The following is a 13,589-nucleotide window of genomic DNA, read 5'->3' as shown; positions in this document are numbered from 1 at the left end:
GTTTGATCCAGGCACTTTAAAAGAAATCAGCGAAGAACACAAATAGTGATTTTCTTCTCTCTTTGTTAAACCATTATGTAAGAGTGGTGCTTTCAACTAGAATTACAAACAACTGGTTTTCAACATCACTTAGAAACCAGAGAGTAGCGGTGATGTCTTTCTTAGTAAAGACACTATCTCTCAGAAAAGGAACTCCATCCCCTGATAGTTAACATAGTGAAGAGATTGGAGTATAAAATCTAATTCAGTTCTTTCTATTGGAATCTGGTTGGACTGTCATTATAAACCCTTTATTAGCAATAGAGATGAGATAGATGAGTGTGTGAGGATGCTTGCCACCAAGTATGACAACCTGAGAGAGAGAGAGACAGAGAGACAGAGAGAGAGACAGAGACAGAGAGGGAGAGAGGGAGGGAGGGAGGGAGGAAGATAGAGAGAGACAGAGACAGAGAGAGAGAGACAGAGAGAGCTGAAAAATTAAAGAATACCATTTTGTTCAAAGGACAAGAAAAAAAATCTCAGAAGTATAACCCAAGCCTTCAGTTACACCTATCTGCATGTAACTGAGTCCCCAGTTTGCCTCTACCACAAGCTACTCCTGAGCTCTGAAGCTAAATGCTAGCAGCTTACTCAACACTCCCTCTTGGACTCTCATGAACATCTCAGGGTGAGCACATTCAGGACCAGATGTGTGAACTGAACTAAGGTCAGGAGTTCAAGGTCATCTTCCATGACATAAAAAGTTTAAGGCCAGCCTGGGATGTAGGTGACCCAGTCTCAAAAGAAAAAAAAAAAAAAAAAAGAGGGCTAGAGATGTATCTCAGCAAGTGGAGAGCTTGCCATGAACCAAGCGTAATGGAGCAGTCCTGCAGTCCCAGCCCTCAGATGACAGAGGCATACTGATCAGAAGTCCAAAGCCATTCTTAGTGACACAGAGTTGAGTGGGAGTCTAGTGTCTGCTCTCCATGAAACCTTGTCTCAAAAGACAAACAAGCACTGGAGAGATGGCTCAGAGGTTAAGAGCGCCGACTGCTCTTCCAGAGGTCCTGAGTTCAATTCCCAGCAACCACATGGTGCCTCACAACCATCTGTAATGAGATTTGGCACCCTCTTCTGTGTACATAATAAATAAATAAATAATAAATAATAAATAAATGATAAATAATAAATAAATAATAAATGATAAATAATAAATAAATAATAAATAAATAAATCTTTTTTTTAGAAAAGACAAACAATTAATAAAGATAATGATGATAGACAATATTAGTTAAAAATGAGGGGAATGGAAATTTTTTTAGTCTCTTCCCATAGCCTCCTATTTGGTGGTGGAAACCCATGTTTTTTTTCTGGGAATTTTAGAGGGATTGAGAATACCATAGGCAGTGGAATATCACTGAAGTGGTCCTGTGAGCCCCTAGTCACTGGAGGGTCTTTTAATGCTCGCCTGAAGCATTCCCTCTCACAGTACCTCCTTGGGACTCAACCACTGTCTGTGAAAAGTGTCCTGGTCTCTCCAGGACAGATGGGACTGATTGGTGAGTGCATGAATAAGTCGTCTCATTGGAATCAGATCCCTGGCAATTCAGCTTGTCCACCCCCAGCCACTGGAATTATCCCCAGCTGTTGTGGTTTAAAAGTAAAGTGCCCTCCATTGGCTCATGTGTTTTATGGCTTGGTCTCCAGTTGGCATTTTTTGGGAAGATTGTGGAACCTTGAGTAGATAGAGCCTTCCTCACTGAAGTGGGACACTGGGGGAGGGGGGGGACGACATTGAGTAGATGGAGCCTTCCTCGCTGAAGTAGGACACTGGGGGAACCCTTGAGGCTCTACAGCCAAGCTTTACTTTCTGTTCCTTCTCTGTTTCCTGACTCTGACTGCATTGTGACCAGCTGGCCTCCTGCTAGGGACTGTGTCTCCTAGAACCATACGCCAGAATGAACTCTCCTTTTCTTGAGAGCAGCATCTTGTTGAGTATTTTGTCTCAACAAATAAACCAGCCTTCCGTCTGACCCCAAGTATCTCTGGCCTTCCCAACTGAGATCCATTATGAAACAGAGATATACCATTTTCACAGAGCCTCATTTAGAGTTCTGACCCACAAAAATATCTGCAAATAATAAAATGACTGTTGTTTTATGCCACTAATTTTGAGGTGAAATGAAATAGAAAACCAGAATGTAGATATTTTCAAAAACCTGTAGACAATTTATTAACATTCTGGTTTTTCAGACCATGCTGAAAGATCTAGGAAGAGATAAATAAATATGCTTACTAGTCACTAGTCACAGAGTGTCTGACAGCAACTTGAGACACACACACACACACACACACACACACACACACACACACACACAGTGTGTAGCCTGGCTGGCCTAGAACTAGCTCTGTACACCAGGCTGGCCTTGAACTCACAGACATCTGCCTGCCTCTGCTTCCCAAGTGTTGGGATTAAAGGCGTGCATCACCACTGCCCAGCAAAAAAATAAAAAATATTAACGATTACTAGTTTAAGTCCTTAACTGTAAAGAGAGTGTAACTGTGAAAGTCAGCTGGGACTGCCATACATGGTAGACATTTATTTACCGTGGTCCATAGGCTACACATTTAAAGCTCCAGGCAGTTCCATCTCTAGTGAGGGCTCTATTCCTTGTCTGAGGACATCCCCTGTCTAGAGGTATCCTCACATAGCAAAGAAAGACAGTAGTATGTGGTGATATTTTATCTATGTTTGCCAATAAAGTTTATCTGAGGATCAGAGGAAAAAGCCAGCCACCATATTAGACATGGAAGTCAGGCAATGGTGGCACAAGCCTTAAATTCCAACACTAGTTAACCATGAAGGTCTGGAGGTCTGTACAGACAGACACGAAGTGACAGCCAGGCAGGAAGAGGAAGTGATGTAGCTGGGTGGAGAGAGGAAATGAGTTAGCTGAACAGAAAAGTGTGGGATACCAGGAAGTAGGTCTCTTTGGAAGCTGAGGGTCGGTAACGTAAGGTTGGCTTTGGCTTGTCCTGTTCCTCTGATCTTTCAGAATTTACCCCAATATCTGGCTCCAGGTTTTTGTTAATCAAACTGTTTAGCAGTTTGTCTTACAGTAAGAGAGTTTTTTGGTATCTAAGAATGATCGAGGGCACTAATCTTACTGGTTTGGGCCACTGGCTTATGACCTCATGTAACCTTAATTACTTTCTTGTAAAGATAGCAATGCTCAGGACCATGGCTTCAATGTTTCCATTTGAGAAAACACAGATTTTTTTGTTTGTTTGTTTTGTTTTGTTTTGTTTTTGTTTTTGTTTTTCAAGACAGGGTTTCTCTGTATAGCTTTGTGCCTTTACTGGAACTCACTCGGTAGCCCAGGCTGGCCTTGAAATCACAGAGATCTGCCTGGCTCTGCCTCCCAAGTGCTGGGATTAAAGTCGTGCGCCACCGCCTGGCACAGATGTTCATTTGCAGCAGTAGTCAAGAGTACCTTATTTATGCCTCACTCCATCATCAGTGACACATAGGCTACACTTGGCTTTACCCTGCTGCCTGCTCATCCTCACTTAAGCTAAATTTATGCATGATCAAGGTGTAAAAGAAGAAAATGCACTCAGCTAATCAGTGAAATGACTTCTCAGGTTGTAATGATGTATCACTTTTTTTACTTGTTAACAACCAAAATAGTAATTTTGGTCAGCAGCAAGACAGTTTCAAAGTTGGCCAGTCAGTATGTGGCTCAGAAGCCTCTTTCTGGAGTGCAATTTGGTAGGCTCTTTTAAGAGACTAAATTGTTCAGACTGTTGAACCAATAAATGTAATCACAGACTCCATCTGTGGTAGCCAGCCCCCAGATCATCAGTGAGCCCCACCCCCTAGTATTCCCTGTGCTCTCCTTTCCAGACGCACTCTTTGGTCTTGCATTTCCTCATGAGTCACTCACTCTCTGTGGAAAACCAGTTCTCATATCATGTAACTAATCTTGCCAGTGTGGCAAGGAATTAAAGCTTCCTGCCAGGAATCCTTGGAATGGGCTCAGGAGCATGTATTAGTTTTCATCACTTTTGTCAAATCCTGAGGAAGTCAAGAGGATAGATTTACTCTTTTTGAGACAGGGTCTCTCACTAACCCAGAGTTTGCTGCTTCAGCTAGACTAGCTGAACCATGAGCCCCCAGGACCCACCTGTCTCTGCCCTTCTTTCTCACCCTTAGAGCTGGGGCTACAGATGCACGCTGGCTTTTACGTGGATGCTAGGGATCAAAGCCCAGGTCATACTTGAACTTTACCCACTCAGCCATCTCCCCAGCCCCTAGAAACACTTTTGAAGAGTTTTAATGATAACATTTATAACAACTTTCCACTTGCTTTTTAAATAATTTACGTGAATGGGAAACTTCCAGATACCTACTTTACAATCTCCTGTGTGACTAGGATATAAATCAAAACAAATGATTTTTGTCCTATTAGATGAGGCTATTAACACACCATCCTTTCCCCTCGGAGCATTGCCTAATGATTCCTGAAGACATACTCATTACAGTCCTCTTTAATGCATTTCTACAAGGGGTGTTGCTACTAAGCTTAATATATGGGGTTAAGTGCCTTTTTTCCATATATTGATGACATGTATCATTCACTCTTACAACCTTTTTACCCTAGAAGGTATTAAGAGAGCTGGAGAGATGGCTCAGTGGGTAAGAGCACTTGATACTCTTCCAGAGGAAAAAGAAAACTTTCTGTCGCAGGGTATGGTGGCATACATCCATATCCCAGCACCTGGGATAGATGTGAGAAGATCCAGAGCTCAAGATCACCCTTGAACGTATGAAGTTGAGGGCCAATCTAGCCCACATGAAACCCTGCTCAAAATAAATATATGAATGAATAAATAAGATTGCATGTGTGGAATTCTCAAAGAATAAATTTAAAATGTTTTTTAAACCTGCACATTCTGTGCTGCAGTAAGTATATGCTAATCTCTTATTCTGACTACATTCATCCACCTCACACCCATTTTGTATATCTGATGTTTAAAGAGACTGGTTTAGATGTGGCTGTCCTACGAGTTTCTTGGCATTTTAAAATTATACCTTAATTTTCCTAGAGCTTATTTTCCTAGTATATACTGACAATCTGATAGAAATGAATAGACGATTTTGCTTCATTAATAACCAAATTCATAATAGGTAATAACTTGATGTTCAGGGAATAACATTTCTGATTAACTTAGGAGCAGAGTTATTAACTTATGGTCTAATTAAGTTATGGCAGTAGATTTCAGGGGACCATAAATTAATTGTTTCTGGTTATCTGAATAATCTTTTTCAGGGATTGTATGTTCCATGAATAATTTAAAAATATAAAAGTGATGAATAATAAGGAGTCTAAATCCCAGTAAGAAATATGTAATGAACAGAACTAAATCTTCTATGGTTTCAGGCCCTGCAATTAGCCTTTTACATATACACAATTACATATACACATATACAGTAATACACAGTTATAATATGTAATTTTAAAATGCCAAGAAAATGGTTTGCTAGCCACCTCTAATGTGTTGGAAGCTTTGTCTTCTGTGTGCAGATGTTTCTGACTTTTCTATCCCTGGACCATGAGCTTCTTGAGGACAAGCTGCTTATCAGTCTTCATATCCAGATTGCTTTGCAGAGATCTGGCCCATGATGCATAAGTGAGTGTGTTACACAAACAACCAAAATTGACCAAGAGTCATAAATTGAGTTACTTTTTTTCAAGTAACTCTTTGTTGTTGTTTTTTAATGTATGCACCTACATGTATGCATGTATGTACCATGTGTGTACCTGGTCCCATGGAGATGAGAAAAGGACAGCAGGTTCCCTCTGACTGGAGTTACACACGTTTGTGAGCTGTCATATGCGTGCTGAGGCAGGGTCTGCAAAAGCAACAAGTGCTCTTAACCACTACATCATTTCTCCTCAGTTAGCATCCTGTTTTGAGGTTCATCCCTGCATACCATGTATTAGTAGTTCTGCTGCAAGCCACAAAAATATACAAAGTAGGATTCAGCCAAGGGCCTCCCAGAGGTCAAGCTGAAACTCAAGGAGCCTTGGTGATATTTGGCTTTTGATTATCAGCTGTTTCCTGCTATGAGCTTCTTGTGTGCTATTGTAGCATTTCCATCATTTATTGGACACCATTTCCCCTCTACTAAAGGAATATTTAGTTAACCTTCTGCACTGACAGCTATGCACAGCCAGAACCCCAGTTCAAGCCTCCCTGTAATTATCTTGTCATTGGCAGCATCTGGCCAGGTCCATCCCTAGATGGAGGTAAGTACCTTCTCAGAGATACCTCTGTACTCTCTAAGAACAGACTTAACTGTCCAGACTACCTGTTTGAGAAGGCCCGGTGGATGTGCCAATTAAGCTTAACTATCTCCCAAATCTTACCTCTAGTTCCAGATCTCCCTTTAACTATCACCAGAGGCATCCAGCTGTGCATGGGTTGCCTAGCGACTCAACACACCTTCCCCTACCCTGCAGAAAAAAACGGCAGATAGCTTGAACAGACAGGAGCCACAGGAAAAAAGAAAGCAGTTTTATTTTCTCCCATTGACCTAGCAACTTATAGATTTTTAACATTTTCTACCAATCATGTTTAAGATTATAGTTGAGCACATAAGATCCCTCTTCTTAGATATTACCCAAATTCCCTTTAGTTAATTCATTAGTCACTTCCCTTTTGGGTTGCAAATGATAATTAACAGTTACTGCCCCTCTATGTGATTCTTATCACCCCTCTGTTTGACCCTGGGAGCCTGACAATCACTGCCTGAGGAAACTCTTACCTGCCTTTATGACCACCCAAGAATTCAAGCCTGGTGACCTTGCTCGACCAGGGGATTGCTATGGCTTGGGTTTATAACTGGACTCCAGAGAGACTTGGGGGGACAGAGAGACGGAGAACGGAGAGGGACAAGGAGGATTTTGACCAGAGAGTACATGTGGACGAGATGGAAGATGAGGAAGAGTCAGATGGGGAAGTACTGGCTGGGTAAGAATAAGATGAAAAGGCCCTAGATGAGGCAGAATTAAGACGAGAGAATTAAGATAGAACTTAGAGGGAGCCGTAGATAGTACAGAGAGAAACCAGGCAAGAAAGAAGCTGGGTATGAGAACAGAACTGAAGCTGTGTAGATAGGATGTTATCCCAGAGGAATTAAAGCAAGTGGACTATAGAGCTTGGTGTGCTGAGATTCTGTTTCCTGAAAACAGTCCTCGCTGTCAGTAGTTCTCTCTCCTGAGCATGTGGGATGTGTAATATTAAGTCTGGTCCGCTAATATCATAAAAGATAGTTCCATGTTAGTTGTAGCCTTTAGCTTTAAAATTAACACATCACTACATAGTAAATTCAACTGATAAGCAGGATTCTAGTTACTTAACTAGAAGTTATTAAAAATTACATGATGCCTAAATGATTAAAAAATATAAAAGTGACTAGGAGTGACCTATGGCCAACTGTCAGAGAAACAAATATACTCACTCACACAACTAGGGGAATTTAGCACTGTATCAAATTGCAACCTGGTAATATTTTTCAAAAGGAGTAAATATTTGGGGAATATTTGAGAATATTCTTCAAAGTATATTTTATATTTATACTGGAGATACTCAGTTTGGTGGACAGAAAAATAATCCCTTTGAAGAGAATAATATTTCAAAATTTCTACAAATATAAAAGTAGTATTCAAGAAATAACTAAGTGTCCTGTTTAAGTGTGACGCAGGTCTCATGGGGTAAGAATTGGGCCAAATAGGTATTTATTGCTTGTTAACCATAAAAGGGAAGGTTAACTGTTAGGATTTAGAGTTATTAAATTGTATGAGCAAACAAAAGGCACTGAGTGATAATGATTTTGATTATTTATTTCAGCCAAGGTAGGAAGAACAAAGGAAACAGAGAAAAGATTTGATGAATGCATGTTACATACCTCACACACTGTTGTAGGTGCTTATATGTCCACCCAGCTTCGTGCCTGTGGGTCCCTTGAGGATGACTGCCGTCCTTGCTTTCATGGAGCTTATACTCTGATGAAGGAGACAAACAATAAGTCCTTCACCAGATGAGGCTGTGAGGAGTCGGACATGATCAAATAAAAACTGTTTAAAGCAGAGGAAGGAGATGGGAAACAACAGAAATAGAAGTAGATTGATGGCTAAAGTGGAATGTTGAACAGAGAACAGAAAGCAATGAGGATCCAGCCATGCACATATCCTACAGGCCAGTGGGATTCCAGCCATGCAGATAGCCTACAGGCTGGTGTGATTCCAGCCATGCACATAGCCTGCTGGCCAATGTGATTCTGGATTCTGTTTTTAAACAGACATCACTGCAGCAGCTAGATGATTAGAGACTGTGACCTTCTACTGGTTCCATTGTATGTATGTGTGATGCGTAAAATGACTTCTAGGTGTGTAATTCCTAGGTCATGGAGCAAATACATTAGTAATTTTGATAGAAATGCAAAAATTTCCATCTAGTTTCCCCCTCCATCAGCCAAGTATGAGGGGCCACAAAATCAAGAAGGGGACAGAAATGCATTTCTTCTGGAGACTTCTGTAGGGAAATCCATGCCCTTGCCTATCCTAGTTTTGGGGGGTGGTGTTGTTATTGGTTTTTTCATATAGTGTTTCTCTGCTTAGCTCTGGCTGTCCTGGAACTCACTCTGTAGACAAGACTGGCCTCGAACTTAGAGACCAGCCTGCCTCTGCCTCTGCCTCCAAAGGCGTGGGCCACCACTGCCCAGACCCTTTCCTAGTTTTAACCTTCATTGCTTGGCTCCTAGTGCTGTCTTCAGATGCAGCAGCTCTCCTTTTTACAGCCCTGGTTCTGGCGTCTCTCTTACCAGGACATGAAAATAGGCATGAGTGTGCATAACTGATCTAGCACTAGGGTGCTAAAGGCAGGGGATTCAGGAGCAAGCTCATCTGGCTGTATAGAGAGCTACCAGAGCCCTTGCCTCAAACAGAGAAGTAAAGACCCTGTTACAGACTGCCCACCTAAATTCCATCTGATCGTTAAAGCCCTGGGTGCTGTGCAAGGTGACATACCCAGGTTCCAGGGATTTAGAAGGTTGACTTACCTGTGACAGATGAGACAGATCAGATCTTACTTTTATCCAAATAGTTCTTTCTAGTAAATGATACATTTACTGGAAAGTCCAACTCAACTTTTCCATAAAATAGAGTAAACTTTGCATATAGTTTGGTTGTTGTCTGGACTTTCTGTTTTGTTCCATTATCTGTACAAAATACATTTTTTTTTCGGAGCCGAGGACCAAACCCAGGGCCTATGCACTTGCTAGGCAAGTGCTCTACCACTGAGCTAAATCCCCAACACCCAAAATACATATTTTTTATTTTTCATTTTTAATTATGTGTTTATGTAAACATATATTTGTATGTATGCATAGACACTCACGTGTGGATCTATACATGCCCAAAGAGGCCAGAAGAGACTTGAATCCTTTGGAACTGGAGTTAAAGGTGTTGGTGAGCCACCCAACATGGATGCTAGAGACTGGACTCAGGTCTGCTACAAGAGCTGGAAGTGCTCTCTGGAGCCATCTCTGCAACTCCAGTTTGTTGGTTTTGTGGGTTTTGTTTTAATTATTGAGTCTCGTTATCAGGTGGGGCTAGGTGAACTTCAGTGTTCTGTTGGCCGTACCCCACCCCAGACTCACGTAAGAGTGCATGGCTTTCTTTTCTCGATTGTCCTTGCTGTTCCCCTTCCTTCTCTCCCTCTCCTTTTATTCCTGCCTTTACCCCTCTGTGGTCATTTGCATCAGAGTGGCCTCCACAGGCTCATATATCTGAATGCTTAGTCACCAGGGAGAGGCACTGTTGAGGAGTGGAAGGATCAGGAGATGTGGCCTGATCGGAGGAGGAGGTATGTGGCTGCGGATGGGCTTTGAGGTCTTCAACTGCTGCAGATGGATCAGGATGTTAAAGCTCCCTACTGCTCCAGCACCGTGCCTGTCTGTTTCCTATCATCATGATCATGGGCTGACACTCTAAAACTGTAAGCAAGCTCCCAATTCAACACTTCCCTTGAGAGTTGCCTTGGTCATGTGTCTCTTCACAGGAATAGAACAGTGACTGAGACACCCTTTCTTCCTCCTGTCTGCCCTCCCTTGCTTTTGAAAGGAGAGGTTTCTTCCTGTTCACGGTGAAGGTCAGCTGGTAGTTATGTGGCAGTAGCCAGGGAACGGAGCATGCATGTCCCTCCTCCTTTGTGGTGTTTAGAATCCACTTGCCTGTTTTCAGGATGGGATGGTGCTATTAACTGCCCTGGACTAGCTTCCTAGGTCCCACTCACTTGAACATGCTACATCTTTATATTCACTCACTCACCTTCATCCCATCAGGACCAAACGTATTCATAGCCTTTAATTAGTTGTATTGTTTGGGTTTGGTTTTTGAAACAGTCTCATGTGGTCTAGGCTGGCCTTGAACTCTTGATCCTTCTGCCTCCACAGGTATATGACACCATGCTCACTTCTCTGTTTTTAAATATATGTGTATATAGTAGAATAAAAGACCTTGTCTATAACACTTTCTGATTAGTTTTATAGTAGATTGTGTTAATTATTGATTATGCCCTCTGCTAGTATATTCAAAAATCTTCTTGTTTGTAGTAATTTTAGTTATCCTGATGTACACTGTCTTCTTTATGCCCTACTATTTCCATATATGTTGAGTGCAGTAGGATCCTCGTGTTTCAGAACACTCAGTGACATTCAAGAACTGATAGTGCACAGAAACAGGCATCACTTTAGAGGTCTAAGCTTCTATATGTTTGTTTTAACTGATAGTATATATGTTACAGAAGTTCTCAAGTTTAAAATGTACAGAAAGTGCTTTTACTCCAAATGAAATAGTCACCCAATGTGCTGCTCTTGGTGGCTAGAGCCAGGGCTCAGCTTCTTAGTTCTGTCTGGTTGAGGAAGTGGGAGTGTTTGGAATTGTTCCTTACTTTGTTTTGGTCTTTTGTTTTTGTTTTGTTTGTTTTTGTTTTCTTAAGACAAGTAGCTCTAGCTAGCTTGGAATTTACAGTCCTCCTGCCTCAGCCACTGAGTTATTGGGATTGCACTGTACACCACCCAGACTTATCCAGCTCCTAAAGCTTTTATCTTTCAAAAACACAGTTACATTTATCTAAAGCCTTTTCCTCTTGGCCCTTTTCCATTTGTAGGGCCATTCTATCACAGAGAATATTGGAATGTCGACCTGGAAGGAGCAGACTTTTCTATCCCATTGTGCCTTGCTGGCGAAGAGCTGCCAGGCCGCAATGGAATTAGCAAAGCACGATGCTGAGGTCCAGGACATGGCATTTCAGTATGGAAAGCACATGGCCATGAGTCACAAGGTATTTGCACACCCTATCTTCTGCATACTGAAGTCTGATAAATGTACACAGAAAACTGGTACTTAACAAGCTGCTTTTGTATCTTGAAAAATGTTTATTGTATGTGTAAAATTGTCAGGGAGGGTGGTAGCTATATATATATATAGCAGTATAATTGGCAAACACTATATAATTTTGATGTTTCTGTTTTCTTACTACCTGAAATAATTCTTGAAATAACTCCTTCAAATTACTAAATAACATGTAATATCACCTCTACAGAATGGTAGACTATTTTTTATTTTTGCTATAGTTCCCTTCTAAATCCTTATGCTAAACAAATTATGAAAAGTTCATAAAAATTGTACTGAATAAAATTGAAAACTTAATTTTAATATGTGATTTATTTTTTTATCAACACTGGAGTATAAATTTATTAGAAAAAGTAAGAACATTCCCAAGAGTAGGAGAGGCTAAAAGGGAGAAATACCCTAATAACTCATTCTTTTCAAAGACATGTGAAATATAAAATATCACTAGACCTGTTGTTTTGTGGTTGCCTCCATCGGACTTTAAATTTTCAGTTACCTGGTGCAACCAGAGTTCCATAATAGAAAGACTCTGTCTCAAAAAACAGCATACTACTCCCAAAATTTCAGTCACATACTTTCAGATGTTACTTAACTTCATACAAGGCAGGAATGCATACGTGTGTGTGTGTGTGTGTGTGTGTGTGTGTGTGTGTGTGTGTGTCTGTGTGTATGTCTGTGTGTATGTCTGTGTGTCTGTGTATATATATGTGTATCTATGTGTGTATGTGTCATTTCCAGATGAATTTTTCATATTTTTGTAAAACTTGGGTTTCTTTATAAACTGGTTGTATTTATTAAGTGTTTATTTAAGTCTGTACATTTAACTTAAAGGAAAAGGAGCTAAGGATGTAGCTGGATGGCAGAGTGATTGCTTACACATGGGTCCTAGACTCATCACCAGAGGCATACACATTATGAAAACTAAATTGTAAAGAATTTTAAAGATGGTTGCTAAGCCATCCAGAATGCTGATGCCCATTAACTCCTGTTACAGTGCATGGAGACACTCTGTAACTGATACTTCCTGAACCGATACATTGTACTCATGCACCTCCTCTGACTGTTCCTTCTAGATCAGTTCTGACCTCCAGCCTTTTATTAAAGACAAGACCAGTGACTCTACGACTTTTCACCTAAACTCAGCACCTGTAGTCTTACATCAAGAGTTTCTTGGACGAGAGTTGTGGATTAAGCAGATTGGAGAGGTAAGTTGAAATCACTCCTACTTTTGATACCCTTGATATGTAGTTGATCTTAGAAGACAATTCCTAGTGCATGCTGGAAGCCTGGTTTCTTTACAGGTGGATTCTTTGTAACCTACGTGTCTACAAGGTAAACTGTTAGTTAGGTGCTGGAGGCCACACTAGTGTGTTTTCTTGGGCCTGAGTGCATAGATCCTGCAGCCCAGCACTGGTGCGTGTAGCGAATGCTAATTAACTTGGGGATTTTTCCTAAGGGCTTTCAGAAATTGGACATGGTAGTAGCAGCACCCTTTAACTGACGGCAGTTTCCCATCTGTGGACTCCTGTGCACACTGCACAATAGCAGGAGCTCCGTCTGTCAGCTCATGGGGTTATTTTAAAACAAACTTGGGCCTTGAACACCCATTCTGAGACATTCTCAAAGCCAGAAGGGTCGGGAGCCTGGTGAAGTGGAGGAACAAAGGGGTGTAGACTGGGGCTGGCACAGGAGAGGGCTGCTGTACGAACTGGATACCTTTCCATCCAGAGTTCCATGGGATTTATTTAGCTCGTGGTTGTGATTGGCAGTGTTGTATAGGTCTGTAGCTGTAGGAGTGGTTACAGGTTTAGTGAGGGTAGACTAGGGTAGCAACCTTACAACAGAGCCTAAGTGAGGATCCGAATTCTGAATGACGAAATCTCCCCTCTCCTAACGTCCTCCTGTACTGACTTTCAAAATGCTAGCAGCCAGCTTAAAGTCCCTCATACTCACCCAAGAAAGCAGGAAGAGTTCTGTAGTGGGTAGCCATCCCAGCATTGGCCTGGAAGTTCCAACCCCCAATGATCACGCCCACAAGGCGGGGCAGAGGAGGGAGCGGAAGACGAAGGATCAGGAGGAGCTCGCTCTCTTGGTTGGGGGATGCTGGACGCAGGAGGTAGACCGAGC

General features: G+C 41.6%; 1 protein-coding gene across 1 annotated transcript in view; it reads left to right on the top strand.

Moving 5' to 3' along the window:
* The window catches only part of Pdss2 (decaprenyl diphosphate synthase subunit 2), a 231,211-nt gene that overhangs the window by 159,195 nt on the left and 58,427 nt on the right, over positions 1–13,589 (top strand). Inside the window, exons 5-6 of the mRNA XM_036168915.1 lie at positions 11,218–11,391; positions 12,536–12,667. Of these exons, the coding sequence (XP_036024808.1) occupies positions 11,218–11,391; positions 12,536–12,667 (306 nt within the window). The remainder of the gene's footprint in view (positions 1–11,217; positions 11,392–12,535; positions 12,668–13,589) is intronic.

Source organism: Onychomys torridus, chromosome 19 (assembly GCF_903995425.1).
Source record: "Onychomys torridus chromosome 19, mOncTor1.1, whole genome shotgun sequence".
In the NCBI taxonomy this organism is placed as follows: Eukaryota; Metazoa; Chordata; class Mammalia; order Rodentia; family Cricetidae; genus Onychomys; species Onychomys torridus.
The sequence above is the reverse complement of the archived record's forward strand: the minus strand, read 5'-3'. Positions and strand labels throughout refer to the sequence as shown.